The 25,165-nt window shown below is 41.3% G+C and overlaps 1 protein-coding gene across 1 annotated transcript in view; it reads left to right on the top strand.

Annotated features, from left to right (window-relative positions):
- Positions 1 to 25,165, top strand: part of KCNH5 (potassium voltage-gated channel subfamily H member 5) — a 233,697-nt gene that overhangs the window by 71,968 nt on the left and 136,564 nt on the right. The window contains exon 7 of the mRNA XM_077820578.1: positions 3,818 to 4,247. Within this exon, the coding sequence (XP_077676704.1) occupies positions 3,818 to 4,247 (430 nt within the window). The remainder of the gene's footprint in view (positions 1 to 3,817; positions 4,248 to 25,165) is intronic.

The raw sequence follows: 25,165 nt of genomic DNA on the forward strand, positions 1-25,165 counted from the left end.
TTCTTGAGGCTGTTGGGGCCAAACTAGTAACCCCCCTTTAAAATAGTGTTGGATTCCCAACATAGGTATTTTTTTTTACATGATCCATAAGTTATCATAATATAATATAAATACAGCCTGCCGCTTGAAAGGAGAATGAACACAAAGAGAAATTGCAAGCTGTTGGATTAAGAAAACAACCTGTGTTAACCTACGTTCTTTATGGCATTAATTTGACACTAAAATCCAGTTACCCTAATTAATTCCACCTCTATTGAATCTTTGGCAAAGCCCTGTGTGAACAATCTATCAGTTACACCATTATCCTCAGGAGATATATTGTGTCAGAGGAAGTATCAAAGGTACCCATTCAGGCCCAGCACTGTACTTAAACACCTGAGTAATCCCACTGATTTCAATAGGAAAACTCATATGCTTGAAGTCAAGTGCATGCTTAAGTGCTTCGCTGAACTGGGGCCTTGGTACAGTACTTTGTGGAAAAGATTTTTTTAAACTGTTCACCTTCTTAGTTTAAGCAGACTGTAAATCTCTTTTTACTGGTCTTAAAACAATTGATCCAACTAAATTGGCTTGGAGACTAGCAGGCCGTTTGAACAAGTTTCACAGTAGTACTATTTCAGGTAAGGCATATATCAACAGCAGTTAAAATTGAGTGTTCCCCTTTGTTTCATGGTATGATAAATAGATCCTGGGTCAGTGATGCAAAATAAAAGGTAATCGTTATGTAAGTTTGGGAAAGGGTGTAATTTCCAACACAGACTTTCTCTGAGACTTGGAGTTAAATGTTATTTTTGAGGATAATTGTACTGGTGCTGCTAACCTATCTTTATAACTTAGAAAGAGAAAACATTGAGTGTGAGCATAGGAGGATGAGCCAAACTGTAAGCTCTTTGGGGGAGAGACTGTCCTTTTGTTTGTACAGCACCTTGCACAATGGGATTCAGGTTAATGACTGGGGGTCCTGGGACCTACAGTAATACAGATGATAAATAATAATAATAAACTCCTGAGTTTTAATCCAAGCCTGACAGTGACTCCTTGGACTGAAGCTCTGGTTCAGTCTCTCCATATGTAAAAGGGGAATAATACATACCTACTTGACAGAGGTATTGGGACCTGTAATGGGGTATACTAATCCTTTAAACCTAAGCAGGATGTGGGTGTGGGCAGAAGACCCCCATCCCAGGGATATTGGTGTAAGCACATGCTAGGAAACTGGCTGAAAGAGGAAGAGAGGAGGTGATTCCAGGCAGTTAGCAGTGGGATGGGCAGACTGTTAGTTAAGGCCCTGGGATCAGGAGCCCTATACTGCATGCTGGGCAGGGCTCCCCTCCCTACCAATCAGGAGGAGCCATCAGAAGGAGAGGAGTATACATGCTGCTTTCTCTCTCACAACATTGCGTGCACTGAAGGGAGGCAGAGCTGGCAGGCTAGGCTTCGGCTGGGCCCAATAAAGGCTCGGTGTGGGTCGGTAGCCCAAAGTAATTCAAGATAGTCCTCAGCATCCCAAACACAAAGTTCGTCATAGCAACCCCGTAGTTCGTACCCATCTCCAAAGCTCCTGCGCAGGAGCTTTGGAGATGGGTACGAACTACGGGGTTGCTATGACGAACTTTGTGTTTGGGATGCTGAGGACTATCTTGAATTACTTTGGGCTACCGGCCCATTTTCTCAGGGTTACCATCCACCCTCCCCTGAGAGACTGTATGGCACTTCTAAGGGGCCCCAAAGAGAAGAGGCAGACGGGGTGCGGTGGAAACACCTTGGCCACATGAGGGAGCCAGGCAAATGGTGTCCCCATTACAGGGCCCTATCCTGCAGGGACTTTCTCCCATTCTCTTCTTTTTTTTCCCATTGATGTCACAGAAGGTGTTTGGAACTTTTCAGGATTAGGCCTTTAATTTGTAAAGTGCTGACTTCAGTGGAGTGACACCATGGATGAACTTGGTGCAATGTAGTATCATAAGAATATCCTCCCCTTTTTAAAAATAGGTGCTCCGGGCTTTTGCTTTGTGGGTCTCTTAGACTGTAGTTGGGCTGGGTCCAGCTGAGTGCCCAGTGAAATCAGTGGGAATCTTTTCCACTTACTTCAATGGTTTTTACATTCGGGTCACAATGTACCATGGCCCAATGGGACTAGAGCCCTGTGCGGATACAAAGTTTGTATTCGCATCCGATCCACAAACATGGTCTGTGGATATAAAGTGGGTATCCGCAGATTTGCAGGGCTCTACCAATGACCACGTATTACAGAATAAACAAACCAGCATCTGCTCATTTGGAAATCAGAGTAAGGATAGCTTGTGTAAAATTGAGAGAACATAAATGCAGACTATCGTAATCAAAACTGGAAAATTCCACTTCCTTTCTTAGTGTCAGTCACTGTATGCACTCCAATGCAGTTACAGATCTTCAATTTAAGGATTTGGGGGTCTGAAACAAAATGACTGAATGTGAAAAATGTACTGGATTTGAAAAACAAGACCACTGTCTAATGTATTGAATCTAGAAACATCAGTTGTAGGTTACCCTTCAAATACAGCCTGCGATAGGAGACACAGATGCATAAGGGGAATAAGGTTTTTTTGATGCTGAAATTAACTACAGAAATTTCTAGTATTTTACAGTTTGGTAATATAATTAGCAAATGTTTTGACTAATTCAATAATGATGCATAGAAAAGTACAATTTAATCTTCGCATAGAAACTTAGAATGTTTGCCTCATTGCCTTAATTTCTATTTTAAATTTAATGTCTGTGACTTCTTAGTATTTTATATTAGAACTCTTCCTTTGTACGGCTTCTATTTTGAATCACTAATTAATTTAATGCAGAAGTTAGTTATATCATGGGATTACAATAAATTGGGAGCTTTATTTTTCTTCATTCTGCATGTATAACTTCCATTAACACCATTGTGAATTATACTTGCGTTCAGAGGGATATACACACTTCCTGCTCCTTCCCAAATGTTTCCATTACTTTAAAAACATTTCTGTGTGCTTCTATTTCCTAAGTATTTGTGCTTCCATTAATTTGTACTTTTCTTGAGTAAAAAAAAAAGTACTGTAGGGAAATATCTATACTGTCTGTTGACCAGCAAGTAAATTCTCTTTCGTGTACATTTCTGACTAGTGGCGCTTGGTGTATATGATACCCACTAAACAGAGCAATGGGCTGTCAGTGATTAGGTAGTATCCCACCCTCAGAATTAGTGAGCTATCTATATGGATAAAAGGACATCCACATTACACTGGATGTGACTACAAATAATAAGGGATGTAATCCCTCTTGTTTCAGGATGTTGGCCAGCCACTCACTGATGGGTGACATAGTAGAAGTTTCCCCTGTGTGCAGGTTATTCCATGGCTGTTGTTTACAAGTTTTCTTGAATCTTCCTCTGAAGCATATGGCACTGACTACAAGATATTGGACCAGATGGTCCATTGGTTGATCCAGTATGGCAATTCTGTGTCCCTATTTACTGTCCTGCAGGGGGTGCAGTTCTTTGATAAACTTAGAGAAGCCTCCTTCTGGATTGTGTACTTAAATTTGGACCTGTTCCCACTGAAATCCATGCTAAACCTCCCATTGACTTTAAAATAGTAAAAAGAAAAGGAGGACTTAGTCTCTAAGGTGCCACAACAAATTTATTTGAGCATAAGCTTTCGGAAGTGAGCTGTAGCTCCTGAAAGCTTATGCTCAAATAAAATTGTTAGTCTGTAAGGTGCACAAGTCCTCCTGTTCTTTTTGTGTTACATGCTGTTTTACTCAATAGTGTATTTCTGATGATGTAATGGAACTTATTCTTTTCTAGGGGATCAGCAGCCTTTTCAGTTCCTTAAAAGTGGTGCGACTTCTACGCCTTGGTCGTGTTGCCAGGAAATTGGATCATTATCTGGAATATGGTGCTGCAGTACTGGTGCTGTTGGTCTGTGTCTTTGGACTAGTGGCCCACTGGCTAGCCTGTATATGGTACAGCATTGGGGACTATGAAGTTATAGATGAAGTCACTAATACCATCAAGACAGACAGCTGGCTCTACCAGTTGGCATTGAGTATAGGGGCACCCTATCGGTACAATACCAGCGGCTCAGGGCAGTGGGAAGGAGGCCCCAGCAAAGACTCATTGTATATATCCTCTCTCTACTTTACCATGACAAGCCTTACAACAATAGGATTTGGAAACATAGCTCCAACCACAGATGGAGAGAAGATTTTTTCGGTGGCCATGATGATGGTTGGCTGTAAGTAGAATCATTTTATTTTATTTTGCATGTAGATCTTTGCATTAGTACAGTATGAAAAGAGAAATATTTAAACCATATGCATTGGATCCTTGTACTGTTCACAATTAGTTGCATTTTCAGCTTCCTATGCTTGGCATCAGCACTCTTGACACGTAGAGTATATTTTAGCATCTTCCACTGCAGATAAATAACCAGGGAATAAAGCTGAAACCACAACTGAAAAATTGAACAATTTTATTGTCAGAGCTTGTGATTAGATTGCAAGATACAGTGTAGGTTAAGTATGATCACTGGTGTATAGTGAGACTAGGATTTCTTTGCGTTTTAAAGATCATTTTGGGTACATTTTAAGTGTCTTAATTTGAATTTGGTTAAAATTTGCACACAAACGCATTGATGGTGCCCAGCTTAAATTAGCCCATAGTATTAAAACAATCAAGGTGACCCAACTGTTTGTTTTTCAAAAAAGCATGATGATTGCATAAGGTGGTTGTACCTTTTATCTCATTGGCTTGGTTTTACTGTAAGCTCTATTTTTATCTCCTGAGAATGGTAACTTTTGTCACCATGGAAGCTGGAGGTAGAGGAGATCATTGCAAGACACTATATTGTACCTCTTCTCAGTTTCCTGCTATTTCGCAGCTCCTCTAAAATGGCTTTAAAATGGCTGAACAAAGGACTGTTTCTTGTTTTATACTGTCTAGGCAAGAGCATCGGACTGTTCTCTTGGTGAAGAATCATCTTCAAAATATAGCATTGTTTGAGTAGCTGGCAAATGATAGCAGGGGATTGTTGAAAAATGTAATAAATGTTAATATAATGTGGGTGAAAGAGGGAAATATTTAACTGTTTGATAATCTCAATACTTGGCATTTCTACTAATGCTTTACATTGTCAAAGCTCTGTACAACCACTAAGTGATTATATAACAAGGATGCAAACAAAACCTATCAAATTAGGATCTGCATAATCTTTGTGCTAATTAACTCAGCTAACACCTTGGGTCCATCTTTGCAAAATACTGAACTGTAAAAAGCAACTTTCTTAAGCTCCTCAGCTTGTGAAATCTGTTTACTATTTTTAACACATTCAGTTTGTTTTTAAGATTGGGGAATCAGCAATCTGACTGCATGCCTACAGCGTGGTGTCATACAATTTGCTTTTAATGAGTCTTTTACATAATGTGTTTCAGTTAACCTTGCAATCTATAAAAAATCAACTCCAAAAAGCTAGATTGTTGTTGAGCTACTGTGTGTATGACATAGAAAATACACGTTTTGTCGATGTGTTTAATACTATGTGCAGATGTCTAAGTACTGGGACAGTAGAATGGTTTTACAGCATCTTAAATATTTCAATCATCTTATTTTCCTTGCTTTTTTTGGAGAGCTCTAATGCTGTGCAGAGGAAGGGACTTTCACAGGTAATCGAACATCATCATTAAATGACCTGGGGCAGGACAGGAGCAGAGGAAATGGGGCTTGTCACTTTATTTGCATTTCCTGCAACTGGGCACATTGTTTCTACATTCTTCTCTGAAACATGTGGCAGAGATATGAAAGATACATGCTGGAACCAAAGGTTTGATATTGACAAAAGTCTTTGCCCATCCCAGAGGCTGATATTGATAGTGATCCTAAATGTTTCCAAAGTGACACCCAGGCTGGGCACATCACAAGCACTGCAGAACTATCTGCTGGAATTGGTGACTGGGATTGTGGGGATTAGGGTGAAGTGGGACAGAGCCTGAAAATCTGCATGTACAGAGAAGGAACAGTAAGGGGGCCAAATCCTGCCTGCTGTTTTCAAGTGTGTAATTTCACTGGCATTGGTGTAGCTACTCATGTGAGTAAGGTGAACAGGATTTTGCCCGTAGAAGGGAGGTACAGGGAGCAGAACCTAATTTTTTATCTATATTTTAAAATTACATCAGTAGAATTTTGGGTGTTTTGCAGATTTAATAGTGAATGCTTGAGGATCTGATTGTCAAAGATGGGCCCATATAAATCTACATGCCCAATTGTGTGGGCCTAATTTGTGCATTCAGGTATCAATTGTGAGTGCAATGTAAACTTAAATCTAAATAAAATAAATGGGTCACTTGATTGCTTACATGGCTAGTTAGATGGCTAACTAGCCATGCCTGCTTGCAAATATCAAGCTTGTGCTTTGCAGTCATGGTATATGCGTACACTAATTAGACCTGCTGGATTGTGCATGTGTATTTGAGTGTGTACATCATTGACAATCTGACTGTATGAAAACAAAAAGGAGCTATACAAGGAAGAAAGCATGCAGGAGAAACTGTAATAAGCCAGAAAGGAACTTTTTCCTTTGGGAGATGCTAAACTATAATGCTAATCCTGTAAATGTTTGCTAATACCAGTAGTTTGGTATTGGAAACATTTTTCTAACTGCCAAATGTTTTAAGCTTAGCATTGGAAACAGAGATACTAATTCATCACAATCCCAATTGCCTAAGCATGCAATCTTCACCCATGGAATAAATTATTTGCTGTATTATCAACAAGCAGTGACTTGTGCAAGCCAGAAGTCTGCTATTTTCAATGGTGAAGTTATCTGGAGGAGGAAAGTGTATCTGGAGAGATTATATGAATGGCCAGCATTACAAAAAGGCATACATTTGAAAACTAATGAAGCGTTAAAGCTGTGCAGCTGGTAGCACAAGTTGCCTTATGGAAAAACAAAGTGAATGTGGTCGGCTGTACATTTGACAGATCTTTGGTCACCTGGCTGTTCACTGCGGTCACCTTCAGCAGGTTGTTTAGTCTTTCGGAGAGAGATCACCTTTCCTCTTTCAGGAGAGAGTGCTTTTAACAACTATACTCCATGCTCGTGGAACGTACCTTGGATATCTCTCTGACTTACTCAGTCCATCGTGGTGTTTAATGCTAAGAAAAACTAGCTTTGTTTGCTGCATCTGAACTTTAAACTGTGCTGCTTTTATTGTAAGGCACCTGTGACTCTTGAGTGAAGATTGTGCTGAATAAATGTGTATTTTGTTTTTGTTGTTTCTGGAGGCGGAAAGTGCATTGGGAATTCAGTTTATTATAGCTCATTTTGCTTTGATTAGGTCATTGCATCTACTGCAGAGATTGGAGAGAGTGGATATGTCTGTCAAGTCTCTTGCCTGAAGCAGCGGTATCTTATCCTGCATGAGGGACCTTTCCCTCAAGCCTCCCATTGGCTCCTGGCAACTTATGCTCTCCCCTTATGTGTTCCAACTTCCCCCACTTTGTGATTTCCTCCAACAAAATCCCTGTTATACTAGGTCTTCAGTTGATGTCATAGAGTAACTGCATGGGGTTGGTCAGTTTCACATAATTGAACATGCTGGATAATGAGCCTGAGGTGTGGGACCAGGAATGTGAAATTTACCGTATCGGGTAACAATAAGTGGAAGATCATAGCCATGTTCTTGAAGAACACCCGAGACAATGGATGTTGAGTGTTTAACCGTGTCTGCTCTATCTCTGAATATGAAACCCCCAGAAGAATCTCTCGTTCATGCCTTAGCCCTCTGAAGAGCCTTGAAATTCTGTATGGCCGTTCTACCTCTGAATGGGTATTGTAGCACATAGGCCAGGCTTCCCTTGAGAGTAAAAAATACCGGTAGGTTTTGTTTGTTGTTTTTTGTTCTTTGGGTTTTTTTTTTTTACATTGACCTATCCTTAAATGAATCATTGGGTTTAAATTACAGAGGGCAAAGTTTGCTAATTCAAGCTAGTTTTTTGATGGCTCATCAGAATTTGTGGTTGTAAACCTCCTCCAGAAGCTTTGCCTATTTCTAGCAGATACTGCAGCAGTTTCCACAAAGTGCAGTTACAGAGTATTATCATGTGAATTGCTAGCCGCCTTCAAAGGTCAAAATGACGACAATTCTTTTGGCACTGAACATATACAGTGCGATGCCTTGCATCTGTAGATTGGAAACAGTGAAAACATCGTCATTTACTGACTGTGGGTATGATTCAGCCTTGTTACGGTTTGTGGGAGGCTCTCATTTCAGTAACATTCCCCTATTTTAGTTTTACAAGCTGGAGAGACATTTATTGCAGAAAGTGGGTCAGGTGTTCTCATCTGATCCACCTTTCCTTGTAACAGAGCCCTTCCTAATGAGCTGTGAGTGAACTGTGCTGAAACAGGACCTTCTGAAGGTTGCAGCTCTACTTCCTACACAACAGTTTGCTTTTTCTCAGGTTCAGATCCCTGGTTTGGGAGTGTGATGTGGTCTGCTTCCAGTGCGAAGATAAGTTGTTGTTGCTAAAAGCCAGCAAATAATTCATTCCAGGGTATTCTTTTATTGTTCAAGTGATGTTAGTCAGTTCATCTTCAGCCTACTGTAGTCAGCCACTTGGGTGCTGTTTGCATGACCCAGACAGGGTTATCTAGCAAATGGGTTAAGCAATGGCAAAAGCTTTACACCAGTTGAGCCGTGTATGATGCCTTAATTGGAAGCGGGAGCTTGTCTGGCAGATTTCCAGGCAAGCAGTCCCAAGGGTCTGTAGGATTTAGTTTTAATCCCTATGAAAATATATGTAATAGAGCCGCTCCCAGGAAAAATCATTACCAGCCATGAAGATTAAATCATACTTTGCACCGCAACAAATAGCAGGCTTGCAATGGCATTTGCATGAGGAGGTTTTATGTCTGCAGGAATGCACTGGACTGTATGTCTAACGATGAATAAAATGTAGCACTTTACTGTCTCATACGAGGGTTCATCCTATGTACAGAAGTTTCTTCCTTCTGCTTCTCCTATCAGCAGTGGGAGGTGTGGGAGGGACATGATTCTCCTCCTGGGGCAGTAGGAGGCTTTGACCTCTCTACAGCCAGTGGAGGCCTCATGACTAACTCTCCCTGGCACCTTTGGGCATGTCTAAACTGTATTGTGAACACCGGTCTGTGGGACCTGCACTTGTGGACTCCACATTTCCAAGTCTTCAAACTACATTGTAAACCTGGGTTTACAGTTGCTGGATCTGGGTCTGACAGCCATGCTACAGCGTCCATACTGCCCTACACAGACTCTGTGCCTCAGGGCTGCGGCTTGAGCTGAGTCCACACTGCCAAAGGACAGGGCTTGAACTTGAGTCGCAGCAGGACTCGTGCTAGGACTCAGGTCCTGAGTGCTTGCTGACCTGAGTCAGAAAGATTTGTGTGAGGGAGTTAAGGAGGTAGGGAATTTTGAGCTCAAACCTGGGTCTGAGCCCAGGTTTACAGTGCAGTGTAGACCTCCCTTCGAGTGCCTTGGAAGTACGAGGCCAGTGGGTGAGAATGGGTGGGTGGGAGCCCTCTGCAGTTCCTTTAAACAAGAGCAGTGTGAACTGACAGATCGCTCTAGCTGCTGCTGTTAAAATGTGTCGTGTTCATAGCATCCAAAAATGTGACAGGCACATGGACAGCCATCTGTTGACAGAGACATATGGGCTAGGAGGGCTGGTCTGCAACCCTTGTCCTGTGAAGGAGGTAGCATGTAGGCTGGCATTATAGCTGGCCTCCTTTCCTAGCAGTTTCTTGAGCACAATACAGAGATCCTGCTCTGCTTCTTGATCTAGGGGAGGGAGCGGTCGACATGGTTTTAACTTCCACTTGTTCCTCCTCCCCGCACTGTGCCCCAGGGCAGGGTTGAGCCCTTTCTCGCTTGTGGACACTTGGCTGTGTTACAAAACCTGAAACTACCATGTCGTTTGGCACCGCTCCACTTGATTGGCACCTGCCCAGGGAAGCCCAGAACTGGAGCACCAGGAGTCTTGCAGGTCAAGATTGAAGTGCATTGGCAGAGATGTGTGAGGGACTTTCATCACCAGTAGCTTTCCCGACTCTCCCAAGAAAGGATACATTACAGAACTAAACTCTGCCCTAGTGAAATGTTTCAAAGGCACGGCGCTTTCTAAAAATGGTCAGACATGTAATGTGTACGATGAAGCCTGTTGAGAACAACTGATGATGGCCCTCTGATAAAGGCGGAGCAGAATTGTAACCATTCTGTTTTGGTGTTCTTTGGAGGTGTGTCTTGTAACAACAGGACTGGAGCATGGGTGATGGGCAGTGTCTTAGTCAGGTTTCCCTGCTATTTGTATACATCCAACACTGGTAACGGGTACTTTACAAAATAAGATATGCCTGGTTCCTCTTCAGGGAAGGTCTCCCCTTTCACCGCCTTTTTACGTTGACTTCTTGTCAGGATCAGGAGCCAGTGGGTTTTCTAGGAGAGCTGTTTTGAGTGTCTTTTGTAGCTGGCTTAAGCAGGTGCCTGCTTGGTGAGATTTGGGCTCAGTCTGATTACCCTGTGAAGTCAGTTCTGTAAGCGCAGACCCTCCTCTAAGCCTTGCCTGCCCGCAACCATTGAAGTTCAAAAGTGGGTTCATTCACCTAAAGCATTGCTACTATAGCAGACCTGGTAGAGAGCAGAGTGAGAGAGAGATGAGTCTAGGTGATATAAAGGGTAAAGCCCTCTATCTGGACCAGGAATTTGGTTGCCTTGCAACACAGAGTCATGAATTCGTGTTGGTTAACCACATTTAGAGGGGTGAATGCTGTGTGCTGCTCTGGCTGAAGCTTCTGAATGTTTCTTAGGGTCAGTGCCAGGTAGCATAGGTGGCAGTTAGAGCATTCTAGATACGAGATGCATGAATCACTACCACGAGGCCTGAATCGGAGATAATGGGTGTAGCAGGATGAAAGGGAAAGAAGGCACTGCTGGACACTGCTGTAAGGGCAAAGAAGGGTAGCGACAAAACTTGTAAGGAATTGACCCCACTGCTTTGATGACTGGGGTGAGAGAAGCCGTCTCGTGAGAGGCAGTGGCATGGTTTCTGCCAGCATCAGTCTCTATAAAACACTCCAGTTTTGATCTTTTCCAGCCAGGCCATGAATTGAATTGGTGATAGCAAGGTGAAAATGTACTGTGGCTGAGCAGTTTAAATCAGTCATGTACTGGCATTTGGGTTAATTGCCTTGTTGTGCTGCTGACAAACCTTACGTGTGTTAAGCATGATCGCATTGGCCATCTTGAGTGAAGTCCTGCCTTTAACAGGAGGAGCTGGGGTGCTCCAGAGGGGGTTTCATTCATGTGTTGCACACCAGAGCCCTTAGGTAACCATGTTGCACACTGGGGTGTTCTCTTCTTCTGGGTAAGGGAGGCAACACGTGTCCTCCGTTACCATATGCTGCAGACAGCATCCTGGTGTGCTAGTCACCTGCAGGCAGATTTTTAAAGATATCTAGGTGCCAAACAATGCTGATAGGCCCCTAGTGAGGTATCAAAAAGGCACTCCAGCATAGTGAGGAATCTTGTCAAAATTCTACCGGGCATCTAGTTATATCTTTAGGAGCCTACGTATCTTTGAAAAATCTGCCTCTGGAGTATAGCCACACCCCGTTTTTGGCAGACCACACCCTTTTAATGTGAGTGAGTGGGTGTGATAATTGCTCCCCCCTTCCATAAAACTCTCTGAAGATAAGTTTGTAAACCTGTCCTACTTTGCCAGATGGCAGGGGTAAAGTTGCATGCCTACCCTCTAAACATCAGTATTTCTTGACTTTCTAAAGCTTTCTAGCGCTAAAGGGATACTAGGTAAATTTTTCAAAAGGCATCTAGGTCACTTGGAAGTAGAGCTGGGTGAATAATGGATTTTTCGGTTTGTTGGCAATTCTGAAAAATAATTTTAAAAAATTGTTTCAGGTTAAACCAAAAAAATTTGTTGGTAAATGGAAATTTGAAGAAAAAAAAAAGGGTTGAAAGAAACATTTTGTTACAAAAAAATCAAAATGTTTAGTTTCAATGTCAACCATTTAAAACTTGTATTGATTTATTAGTATAATTATAGGAAATTGTGAAATGGAAAGTCATGTTTTGAACCAAAAACTGAAAATGCTTTGAAAATGTTGAAACAAAATATTTTGATCTTTTTGACTGAAACAATTTGGCAAAACCAGTATGAATTTGTGAAATGTTTTGGTGTTGCCAAATCTGCCTTTTTCACCAAAAAAAGTTTTGTTTTAAAAATTTCATCCAGCTCTACTTGGGGAAACTATATTTTCACACGTTGTCAGGTTACTTAGGAACCTAAGTGCCATTGATTTTCAATTAAATTTAGTGTTCTGCATCCCTCAGTCACTTTTGAAAATTAGACTTCGAATCTTAAGTCACATACTTTTGAAATTTTTACCCATCATCAACTTGAAGCCTAGTAAGTCAAACAAAAACAAATCACAATGTAGTTCCCAGTGCTACACATGTCCCTGAATCTCCTGCCAACCTTGTTGTTTCACAGCCATATTTTGTTATTGTTTAAACATTGTTCTCTTCCCTGTTGCTGAAAGACCCATACAAACATCAGGGGTAACTGACCGACTCTATATGGGAAAAAATATAGTCTATATGTAAATATCAAACTGACCGGACAAGAGATTTTCAACTTGACTGGTTGTGACCTCCTTGCAATCATTTGCTGGCCGTCTGGTGTTGCTAAATGAGAGTTAGGCCCAAGCTGGATCCCATCTAGATTCTCTGGGAATTTCTGGTATTGAAAAGGTGGAGAATCACTGAAGTAGATGCAAAGTGCTATGAAATGTACAAAGTAGAAAAGCTGAAAAACCAGAGCTGTTTTTTTCTCTCTCTAGTGCTTTGCAGTTATAGTGATCTTAGCTGTTACCTGTAGCAATAGCAGGTAAAACATTTTCAGACAGAAGAATGGTTTCAGGGCCATTCTCAACTTTGCAGCCTTAACGTTCTCTAAACATATCATAGTATTTTATATGAAATTCTCCTCTAGCTGTTGAGGGAAGAGTCAGACTGTAAAAGAATGAGTAGCCTAAATTAAACAGCAGTAGAGTTACTCCTAGAAGTCAGAAGAATTGAAAAAAAAGAATCGGATCATGCAGCACTCTTTCATGAGTATTCAGTCCATAAGGATTGGCGAGGATACAATGGATTTTCTTGACAGAAGAACTGTGGGTGTGTACTCTTTTGTTTTGCTTGTGTTCTGAAATGGTGGCAGGTTTAAAAATATTCAGGCAGTTAGTTTGTAGCAAAAACATATGTGCCTCTAATGCAAACAGCTGTACACTATAAAACAGCCTCTTTGGGAAGTGTTAGTGGAATTCTTGTGAAGTTCTATCTAGAGCAGGTTTATATATGCTTTAGTTCTGTTGTTATTGAGTTGATTCATTTAAATGGATTTGTGGTCTTTAGGGAGAGGAGGCAGAGATTAGGAGAGGAAAGAGTGAAGGAATGGTATTTAGCTGTTACTGTACAATGTTATCTAAAATGACTGAAAATTACTCAGTCATAGATTTAAAAGAAAGATGTCCAAGTATATATGGGGGAACCCCTAGGCAGTGCTTCTGCTTACTTCCAGATTATGCAACTGAGCACCTGAAATATCCGTCCTCTCATGATGTGGGGGCGGTGCTCACATTTTCCGGGTGTTCCCAGAACCTCTCTATTTCTCAGTTAGCAAGGGTCAGTTAGCATCTAGACCACAAAAGACCTAGTGTGTTATATTAGGTAACATATATAAACAAATCCTATGGTACCCCACCAGACCATTTAGCGATGGATCTTTAATTTACAAGTTTAGTTGCAGATCACTTCATTAAATCAAATAGTAAATTGAATGATTAAAACCTCGACCCCACAGGGAGTTCTCTGTGGGTGGACCCTCTGCAGAGCCCCATCAAAATAAGTAGGGCCCTGCATGAGTGCAAAGGTGTGTCCACATATAGCTTATAGCTGCTTTGGGGCCTTACAAACTGGAACAGGTACAGAGAAGGGCTACTAGGATGATCCGAGGAATGGAAAACCTGTTTTATGAAAGGAGACTCAAGGAGCTTGACTTGTTTAGCCTAACCAAAAGAAGGTTGAGGGGAGATATGATTGCTCTCTATAAATATATCAGAGGGATAAATACCGGAGAGGGATTATTTAAGCTCAGTACCAATGTAGACACAAGAACAAATGGATATAAACTGGTCATCGGGAAGTTTAGACTTGAAATTAGATGAAGGTTTCTAACCATCAGAGGAGTGAAGTTTTGGAATAGCCTTCCAAGGGAAGCAGTGGGGGCAAAAGACCTATCTGGCTTTAAGATTAAACTCGATAAATTTATGGAGGAGATGGTCTGATGGGATAATATGATTTTGGCAGTTAATTGATTTTTAAATATTCATGGTAAATAGGCCCAATGGCCTGTGATGGGATGTTAGATGGGGTGGGATCTGAGTTACTACAGGAAATTCTTTCCTGGGTATCTGGCTGGTGAATCTCGCCCATATGGTCAGGGTTTAGCTGATCGCCATATTTGGGGTCAGGAAGGAATTTTCCTCCAGGGCAGATTGGAAGAGGCCCTGGTGGTTTTTCGCCTTCCTCTGTAGCATGGGGCACGGGTCACTTGCTGGAGGATTCTCTGCTCCTTGAAGTCTTTAAACCACGATTTGAGGACTTCAGTAGCTCAGAGATAGGTGAGAGGTTTTTCGCAGAAGTGGTGGGTGAATTTCTGTGGCCTGCGTTGTGCAGGAGGTCAGACTAGATGATCATAATGGTCCCTTCTGACTTTAATATCTATGCGTCTATGAATGTGCATGACTAGGGCCCTACCAAATTCACAGTCCATTTTGGTCAATTTCACGGTCATATGAATTTAAAAATAATAAATTTCATTATTTTAAATCTATTTAAAGCTATTTAAATCTGAAATTTCAGTGTTGTAATTATAGGGATCCTGATGCAAAAACGAGTTGCGGGACAGGGCTCACAAGGTTATGGTAGTGGGTGTTGCCGTATTGCTACCCTTACTTCTGCGCTGCTGCTGACGGCAGCTGGAGAGCGGTGGCTGCTGGCTGGGAGCCCGGCTCTGAAGGCAGAGCCGCCGCCAGCAGCAGTGCAGAAGTAAGGAAAGCATGGTCTGGTGTTGCCACCCGTCCTTCTGTGCTGCTGCCTGCAGAGCTGGGCCCGGTCAGCAGCCGCCACTCTCCGGCCACCCAGCTCTGAAAGCAGCAGCTCGGGAGTAAGGGTGGCCTGGTGTGGTGTTGCCACCCTTACTTCTGCGCTGCTGCTGGCAGGGCGCTGCCTTCAGAGCGGGACCCCCAGCCAACAGCTGCTGCTCTCTGGCCGCCCAGCTCTGAAGGCAGCGCAGAAGTGTGGGTGGCAATACTGTGACCCTGCCCCAAAAATAATCTTGTGATCCCCCCCCCCCCCGCAATTCCTTTTTCAGTCCGCACCCCCAATTTGAGAAACGCTGGTCTCCCCGGTGAAATCTGTATAGTACAGGGTAAAAGCACACAAAAGACCAGATTTCATGGGGGGAGACCAGATTTCATGGTCTGTGATGCGCTTTTCGTGGCTGTGAATTTGGTAGGGCCCTATTCATGACACGTTGTCAGCAGACTTCTACTTTGTATGCATGTTAGATATGCATTTTCAGTTTGCAAACCAGTATTTTCATCTTGTCTCCTTTAAAACCATGTTCTGAAGTGTCCCTAGCCTCTGTTTGCCTAAAGTTGGGAATGGGCAACACGGGATGGATCACTTGATGATTACTTGTTCTGTTCATTCCTTCTGAAGCACCTCGCATCGGCCACTGTCAGAAGATGGGATACTGTCCTAGATGAACCATTGGTCTGAATCAGTATGGCCGTTCTTATGTAATAATGAGCTAATTTTTTCTGCAACAAAACACTCTAGTTCTGAAATGTATGGGATTGGGAGGAGAAGTGGGGTCCCAGAGAGCAGGATTTAAGAAGCAAGCTACAATATGAAAAAATTGGAGAGCTCTTGCCCTAAGGAAATCTTGACCTTTCATTTAAGTCAAACTTCCCTGCCCAGATTTTGTCCTTGTTAAATGTCAGAACTGGAGAAAAAAGTGACACCTTTGTATGTCTGGAGAGGCTTAAACATTGGAAAATGACTGATGAGTTTGACAGTAGGAAATAAAGTTCCTGTCCAGTGGGAGGGAACAGTACAGTGTAGTAGTATTGCAAGTTAATCACATTGTTGTCATGGAATAACACAACGTATTTAATGTTTATAAAGAGACTTAAAGTTCTTCAGATATAAGATGCTATACACTGTAAAATGTGAAGAATCCTATTGCATTTAATGGCCACACCTCAACCCATATCAGGTTTCCTCAACATTTGCACATTTTTCTCATGTCTTCAGTCCAAGTGCCATGGATCTGATGGAATCCAGCCCTAATCCCTGACATACTCACAGCCTGGGGAAGTCCACACTGGATGAAGAGCCAGCATATCTGTCGTCTTTACCTTCCTCCTTGCAGTGCTTTGTGCAGGGACCATGTTGGGGGCAGGGCATCCATTCCTAGCTGATTTGAGTGTAACCCACGAATATTTTAGTATTTTAGGAAATAATATTGGTGTTATTTATTTAAAAGAGGAAATAGAGAGTATTTAGTAATCCAGTAGTGTGTGCATTTTCTCTCACTTTTAAACAAGTGAACAAAGAAAGAAAAGTAAAAACAATCCAAAAACCATAATATTTTTAATATAACCAATAAAAGCACTTCTGTTTGTTTTCATTTCAAATGTTGTTGAAAAGCCTAAAAAAATCCAGAAATTTTTTGAACAGAAGAACACTTTTTTTCAGTTCTTCTGAGTTTTTTTTTTTTGTGAAAATTAAAATGGAATTTTGGACCAGTCCTGCTGCTGATGTTTAACCGGTATTAAAATAAGATGGAAATAGGTTATACATATTCTTCCGTGATGCTGATGTCATAAGTGACATCACTTCTTATGGAGATGGCTCTCATTGCCTTCTCATTGAAGGCTCTGTAATGCCATTTTTAAAATGTAAATTCTTTTCCTGTTCTGAAAAACAGCTCTGTACAAATGGCATCTTGTGGTTCCAGGTTTGCTGCTTCTCAGTGAAAGATGCTCAGTTTCTGAGCAAAAAAAGACTACTTTTAAATAGCCACAACGCCACGTGATTTTTTAATTCAAAATGTCCTTTTTCTGCTCCACATAGCCTGGTGCATTTCTCCTCCCTAAAACAGTAAATGCTCAAATGGACAAAGGATGTGTTCTCCAGCACCCTGATCATGCTTGTTGTGCTTACATCTCTTTATCTCTTCATTGTGTTTTTGGATTGTAAGCGCTTTAGAACAGGGACTGTGTCTTCCTATATGTGTGTAAAACATATAGTAGACTTTAGCCATGATGGCAGCCTTAATTATGGCATTTCCCAACTTTTCAGTGCTTGACTTGGCAACATTAAAAATGTTCCTTTAACATACTTTTTGTGCGCAATTGCCTAGGTTTTTAAGAAAGCAATTTGAAAAAGCAGATTGTCATGTGGCATCACATTGACACCAACATGGCTCCTCAGTGGGGTTGGAACCTTTAGATCCATGACCACAGATCTCTGCCACATAAGCTAACTGAGTAACTGGTAGGAGTAGTAAGTTGTCATCCTCTGCGTAGTCCAGCAGTGGAGGGAGGTGGAATGCTTTGCCAGTTGGTTTCACAGATATTTGCTGAGGAATAGCGAGACTCTGGACTCTTGGGTTCCATTCCAAGCTCTGGAAAGGAGTGTGCTCTAGTGGGCACAAGCTCTTCTGCAGTCTCTCATCCTACCTGCCTCTTTTCCATGCCTATCTGCTCATTCTCCTCATCTAGCCAAACCCAGTCCCCTCTCCCCAGACTTCTCATCCACATCCCAGTCTCCTTGCCTAGCCAGTCCCAGTTCCCCCCGCCCTGCCTCCAGCTCCTCATACATCTCTCTCCACAACCCTGGCCTCCAGTCCTCCCTCCACGTATGTTCCTGGTCTCCACTGGCTCCCAGTCACAATCTCCTTCCACTGGCACATTGTCCAATCTCGATGTCCCACCCTGGTTCCTTGTCCCAATCTCTTTGCCCAGCCAGTTCTGGTCTCTTCCCATTCAAACTCCCAGTTCCATCTTTCCTCTCCCCTGCTCTGCCAACTTCCAGTCATACTGTCCAGCCCCCCCAGGCTCCTGTCCCAATCTAGTCCCTCTGCTTCCCGAGGTTTAGCTCTTCTCCCCTTTACATTCAAATCAGTCAGCTTCTTCCTCCATGTTATATGGGCCTAGCAGCGTCGTTGAGTGCACTGAACAGACAGGCTTCCTCCTTCCAGTTCTAGGGCCCAGACTCAGAACAGCTCATAGCAGCCCAGAGCTGCAATTGCAAGGAAAGGACTGTCCAGCCTTGGGCTGGAGTGTGCTTATTGTGGATAGAATCTTGGGAAATGTAACTGCCAAAATCTAAGAAGTCTCTACAGAATATGTGTGACTTGCATTTTTTTCAAGGGTTTATAACCTGGCCAAATTTGGGCAGATTTTCACAGATGCTGGAAAAGACTCATCCCTGACACACAGGTCACCCCCCTGCTGAATTTCAAGTTCCTGGTGAAAAGCATGGGGGCGCTTGAGCTTTTCTAGGAAAAGGTGGCCAAATTTTTGAATGTGGGCAAAACAGTGAATTTCCCCCCTAACTTTGTTGTTAAAAATGGCTGAATCATTTTGCCTGCAATTTTCCAACAAAAAATTCAGCCTGAGGCAGACACCCGGCATGGACATTTTCAACCCACATGGTTAGCGTTTGGCAAAGTTATAAGCAATGGAAAATGGGGTCTCATAGTGGGAAGTGTGGGGCAACCCTAATAATATGCAGTGCTACCAGCCCTGCCTATAATTCATGCATGTATGTATAATACAGATAAAATAACTGCATTTTAAAACTTGAATTTCACAAGATTCATTGTAATTATTGAGTACAACAGAAACATACCGAGTATTACAAGCAAATCATTTAAAAAATTCAGTCAAATGGCTATAGAATTCAAATCAAGCCTGTTCTCTTGCCAATCATTTCCTAGAAATGTGCTATACAATTTGCTTCATTGACTAAAAGGTAAAAGATTGGTCCTGATCCGGTAAAAGCACTTAGTTCTTGATTTGGGAAAGCACTTATGCACATTCTTACATCCATCCCCATTCAAAAAAGGACTTAACCACATACTCAATAGATTTCCTGAATGGGATGCTTTCCTGCATTAGGGCCTTAATCATGTGCTTCCGTTTAAGCACGTGAATAGTTCCATTGACCTCAATATTGCTTAAAGTGAAGCATGTCCTGGGTTGGTGCCGTAACGAAGGAAACACTTTGGTGGATGGGTGGGATCAGCCAAGTGAATTAGGCGAATATGATCAACTGAAAGTCAGTGGAACTTGTACTGCTAACTCCTGTAAGTGCTTCTCAAAATCCCACCATCCATCTCTAGATACATACAACACAGACATTTTTTCCACGGAATGTTAGAATGACATGGGAATACATTTTCGCTCCTTTATATATTAAAGATATTATCACAGATTTCCCATTGTTTTCCCCCTGAATAATAATAGTATATTTTTGTCCATAGATTTCTAAGCAGTTTATAAGAGTAGGTAGGTACTACTAGCACTGTTTTTATAGAAGGGAAAATTGAGGTGTAGAGAAAGTAAGTGACATTCCCAAGGCCACTCAAATTGGTCAGTGGTAGGGTTGGGACTAGAACTGAGATCTCCTGATTCAGAGGTCACCAGTACCCTAGCCACTTGACCACTAGACATCCCCTTTTTACTGATGCATAGATAGCAATGGCGATGCTGTTATTTCCAGCTTCCCTCTAGTTACTAGTATGACTCTCATTATTGTAGACATTTTACACCTGAATTTACAGTCCACCTTTGCCAAAGGAAATGCAGTGTTATATTCAATCAGACATGAACTTTCCATATTAGCACTTAAACTAAAAAAAAAAAAAAAAAAAAAGAAGCTGAAAATGAAGAGAAAAAGCTTTTGGTTGCTGGCATGAGTGTTGTGTATGAAATTATTGAGAATGCTAAAGGGTCTGATTCCTAAATTAATGAAACTGGGGTGAAGATAGGTCATGCAAGAAAGCACATACAATCAAATGGCCTAGAAGAAGATGAGGAAGAAGAAAGTAGCAGGGGAGCAAGTGATTAGGGAACCATTTCTCCCTTCTGCACGCTCTGCAAGGCACAGTGCCCTTGGGGAAAAACTTGGCCAGGCTTCCATCCCACGCACTACATCCTTGTCGGACTCTGGTCTGCTAGGATGTCTGTGCGAGTGGGGGGAGGTGTCAAGCCCTGGAGCTAGCTAGAGCGTATGCTGTAGCATGCTGATCTTGATTAAAAGTGAAATGAAGGTTGCCTGGCAGCATGTGCTGGGACCTTGTGGGGGCTCATGCGGCTGGTGCCACTTAGCTCCTCATCCCCTGTGGCCCTCTAAGGTAAGGGCAAGCGTGCTCTCTCCGTCGTCACCACAGAAGGCAGTGGGCACGTTGAGATTACTCAGCTGTCTTCTCTTGGAAGATGAGCAGCTGCGTTTAGCCTTAGATTGGATTTTATGATGCAGAATTAGAGATGATTTTTTGTCGCATTAGACTGGATTTCAAAACTAATAAATTCTCTTCTTGCTGACAGAGCTTCTTTAATATTTATCCGGGATCATAACAGAGATGCATCGTTCATGCTGCATTAAAAGGGTATCTATCTGGATTACAATTTTAGGAAGCTTGTAACGTCACAGATACCACAGCATATTTTTGCCAATGCTGAATTTAACCGAGAACAGATTTTCTAAGGTTCAGATTGGATCCCAGTACAAGTAGAAAAGCTTCAAAATGACCTATTGGCTGAATTGTATATTTTACCATACGAACATAAGAACGGCCATACTGGTCAGACCAATGGTCCATCTAGCCCAGTATTCTGTCTTCTGACAGTGGCCAATGCCAGGTGCCCCAGAGGCAATGAACAGAACAGATGATCATCAAGTGATCCATCCCCCGTCACCCATTCCCAGCTTCTGGCAAACAGAGGCTAGGGACACCATCCCTGTCCCTCCTGGCTAATAGTCATTGATGGACCTATCCCCCAATTCTTTTAGGCCCTAATTCAGCAAAACATTTAAGCACATGTGTAACTTTAAGCACCGGAGTAATCCCACTGATTCCAGTGGGCCTACACATGATCTTAAAGTTAAGCCTGTGCTAAAGTGCTTGCTGAACCAGGGGCTTTAATGAGAAAAATTGGGACCCTCCCAACTAGAATGCCTTGGGAAATCACTAGCTATAGACTACCACACAAGAAAGTAGGAAAATCCTTTTATTAAAATGCTTCCTATAAACACGAAAAAAACAGTAAAAGGAGTTGTAAACATTTGCAGTATTTTTCATAAAGGGCTTTGAAAGGAACAGGATTGAGTCCGAAATGGAAACTGTATAATTTGTGAACACCCACTCAAACAGATGGAATTGAATGTACAGGATTTAGAGTCAAACAGATTTGATGCAGACTAATGAGTCAGGTGGTGGTGGTTGTTTTCAACAGCCACTTGCAAGGCTGGCAAAAGTCAGTCTGTTATTGATACACGTACACATTGGTGAAGAAACATTGCAATCTATTTAAGTTTTAAGAAATGCTCTAATAGCTGCCCTCCCCTCTGATGATTATAGAAAATAATGGAACATGAAGAATTTATGCATTCTCTTCTTGCAATCCATTGTCAGCCAGATGAGAAAGCAACAAATGGGATGTTTGCTTAAATATATCATTATGTGACTATAAAATCAAAGGGACTAAACATAGTGCTGTATTCTTTATCTCAGTGACAGATATTTATTCTTTTCTTTGTTTATAATACACACATACTTCTGTTCTAACAAAATTTATATTGGCTAAAGGCATTTCATTTTGTCAATATGACACACAGCTGTGCAGTAGTATGACTTTTTAATTGTTTTAATGTTGTTACAATCAAAATGTCAGAGTAACTTAGACTTTCTCTTTGTTTATTGTCTTGGATATTATAGAAAAAGAGCTTCTTCATGAACTACTAAAACAATGACACAGAAGTTGCTAAATAGGGCTATTTTCATCCATACAGGAAAGATGCAGAGTGTTAAATTGCAATCTCACATGGTGTAAATCTGGAGTAACTCAACTGGGGAGGAAAGGAGGTAGTGTAGTCTACTGGACAGAACACTTGATGGAGAATAAGGAGCTCTTGGTTCTATTTCCAGACCTGTCACTCACTAGTGATCCTGGGCAGGCACTTCACATTTGTACCTCTGTTTCCTCTCCAGTCTTTTGGGTGACTTGTCTATTTAGATTGTAAACTCTTTGGGGCAGGGACTCTCTCTTAATATGTGTTTGTACATTGCCTAGCACTATAGGGCTCCGATCTTGGGGTTGCGTCCTGTACGTACTTCTGTAATACAAAAAAATAAGTAAATAGCATAAGAGTAGCAAAGAGGAGGATTAACTCCCTTAAGTTATTCTGCTGGTCTATTCACATAAGTAAAGATGGACTCCTGTCTCAAGTCAACTATGAGAGAGTGCTACAGAGATCCAGATTTCACCAAGTTGTATACATTCAGGAAAGGCCAGCGAGATGAGGTGTACAACCCACTCTCAAGTACCTCCCACTGCCACACCTTCACTCAAACATATTCTGTGACAGCCAGAAGTTCGTGATGGTCCACGGAAGGGCAACTGGAAGTGGAATGGAATGAGATCTAATATCCTGCATCTACTACTCATGCTAAAAAAAAAAAATAATAAAGACTATATTTTCTTTTTTATTTACATAGGTCACAATCATACAAATATTACTGGATGCTGTGCTTACTATCATAAGCTTTGTGCCCGGGAATAAATATTTTGTGGATTAGGATAGTAATCGGGCCACAGGATCCAGCAAAGAAGTGTACTAGAATTACCATCATCATGAGCTTTCTAACACACTTTGATGGTCTAATCAGGAAAGATGGTGAAGCAGTGCAGGCATAAACACAACAGGACCATTGCTGAAATTCCTTAAATATCAAATTCCTCATCTTCTAAATTGTCATATTAGTAGATTCAAGGCAGAGTCAGTTTTATACAATAGCATAGTGTGGCATACAGAACATCGTCGAAATTTGAAAAGCTATATAAGGCATCCATATCCCCAAGCACCTTTGAAAACCTCAGCCTATATGTACAATATGTGAGGTTGTGTAAAATACTGGGCATAATTTTCAAAGCACCTAGGCTCCTGAGTCACGGAGGTAATTTCGGAAATTTTATCTGTTGCCAGTGTTTATTATATTTTTAGGAGCAGACCCTCAGCTAGTGTAAATTGTCATAGCTTTATGGAAATTTAAAATTTAAGTATTCTATGCACTGATAAAAAGAGCGATCATAGTTTAAGGCATATGAACAAGGGGGCAGAGTAGAGGTTAATCATTCAGTCTTAACTCTGAATATTCTGACTTTGGAGTGGTTGGTTTCTCAGCCTGGATATCGCATTAGCTTTTGAGTCTTTTTTAAAAATAGAAAAAAACAAAGGAAAAAGATGCAAGCTGTTCAGTTTGTGACCCACAGTGTTTCCTGATTTGGAGCTCTTTAGCTTACCAGTTCTTCAACAGAGATGCACTTAACTCAGGCTCCCTGTACCAGATTGCCTCATTTTTTAAAAATTCCCTTTGTCTTTCTGAGATGTTCAAGGTTTTTAGATGAACCAAAGTAACAAAGAAATAAATATATCATAAAATTCTATGTTAGGTGCACAACATTTCTCCCTGTTACATGCTCATTATATTGAAATGATTCTTATACTTGGCATAAACCTTACGTCTCAATGAGAGCTGCAAATTAAATTGTTTGATGTTTCTCCCTTCAGCTGTTGTTTTTCTGCACATTTTCAGGGTCAAATGAATGGGATAATGTGTACTTTTTTTTTTTTTTTTTTTTTTTAGAATTTGTTCAAAATTTCTAAAAACATTTACCCTGAGGTTGAGACATTTGGAAAATATCAGGTCAAAAGAAATTAGTCTAACACATACGAAGGAGGCTTAGAATGGAAGTTGAAACTCAGCCTGAACTGTAAAATACACTAATTGCTTATACACTAATAAATATTTTAACACGCTTGCTTTCTCTTTCCCAAAACACAATCACCACCTTTGGTTTAAATCCCCCAAAACCTACATTGGTGAAATATGACCACTATTACTTCTCTTTATGGTCAAAAATTAAATGAAATTTCATGATCGTTTTAGATGTTCATAAAACATCCACCTCTTTTTGAGTTTCACAATAATTTCTTTTTCAATTAAAGTAAAAATTAAATAAAAAACATGAGCCTAAACTACTTACAGATTGGCTTAAAACAAGTCACAAAACGAATGTACAAGTTTTTTGCACGAACCTAGTAATGCTTCTAACACCGTGTGCAATTTATGTTCTTTCCTCTGAGTCTTCTTTCATATTCTTTCATTCTGGAGCCAAATATAGAAAATGTATTTTTCTAAATCCATTTCACCTACTGTTTATGCAGTCTGAAAGCCTAGTAATGTAGGACAAAGATGTTTGGCTTCCTGTCCTGCTGTGATCCTCAGAGACTCTATTCCTTGCATTCTGTTTTTCTTAAAAGACTTTCTGTGTAGATGGAAATTCATTTTTTTTCATACTTCCCAAGGAGGTCACTGAAGCAGCGATTCTTCTGTTAAACTTTGGATGTGGCCAGGTATATGATTATAGATGGAACAATGCCATCACTGGCACTTCAGCTGGGCCAGGATTTCACCGCAGAAGTCAGTGGAAGTTTTACCATTGACGTCAACAGAACCAGAATTTCATTGCTGTTGTTTTAATAAGGAAGTGAGGCCTTTGGAAACCACAGGCCCAATCATGCAGAGTGCGCTCCATCTTGGTCCTAGCAGCCTACCCTGTCGCATTGGATCAAGATGGAACCCGACGTTTGCTGGGATCTATAGTACTTGGGAGCCTCAAATTCCTAGTAAAATAGGGGTAAGCTGCAGTCTACTCTCTTATTAAAAGTAGATTCAGTGTGTCATAGA

This window comes from Eretmochelys imbricata, chromosome 6 (genome assembly GCF_965152235.1).
Source record: "Eretmochelys imbricata isolate rEreImb1 chromosome 6, rEreImb1.hap1, whole genome shotgun sequence".
Classification (NCBI taxonomy): domain Eukaryota; kingdom Metazoa; phylum Chordata; order Testudines; family Cheloniidae; genus Eretmochelys; species Eretmochelys imbricata.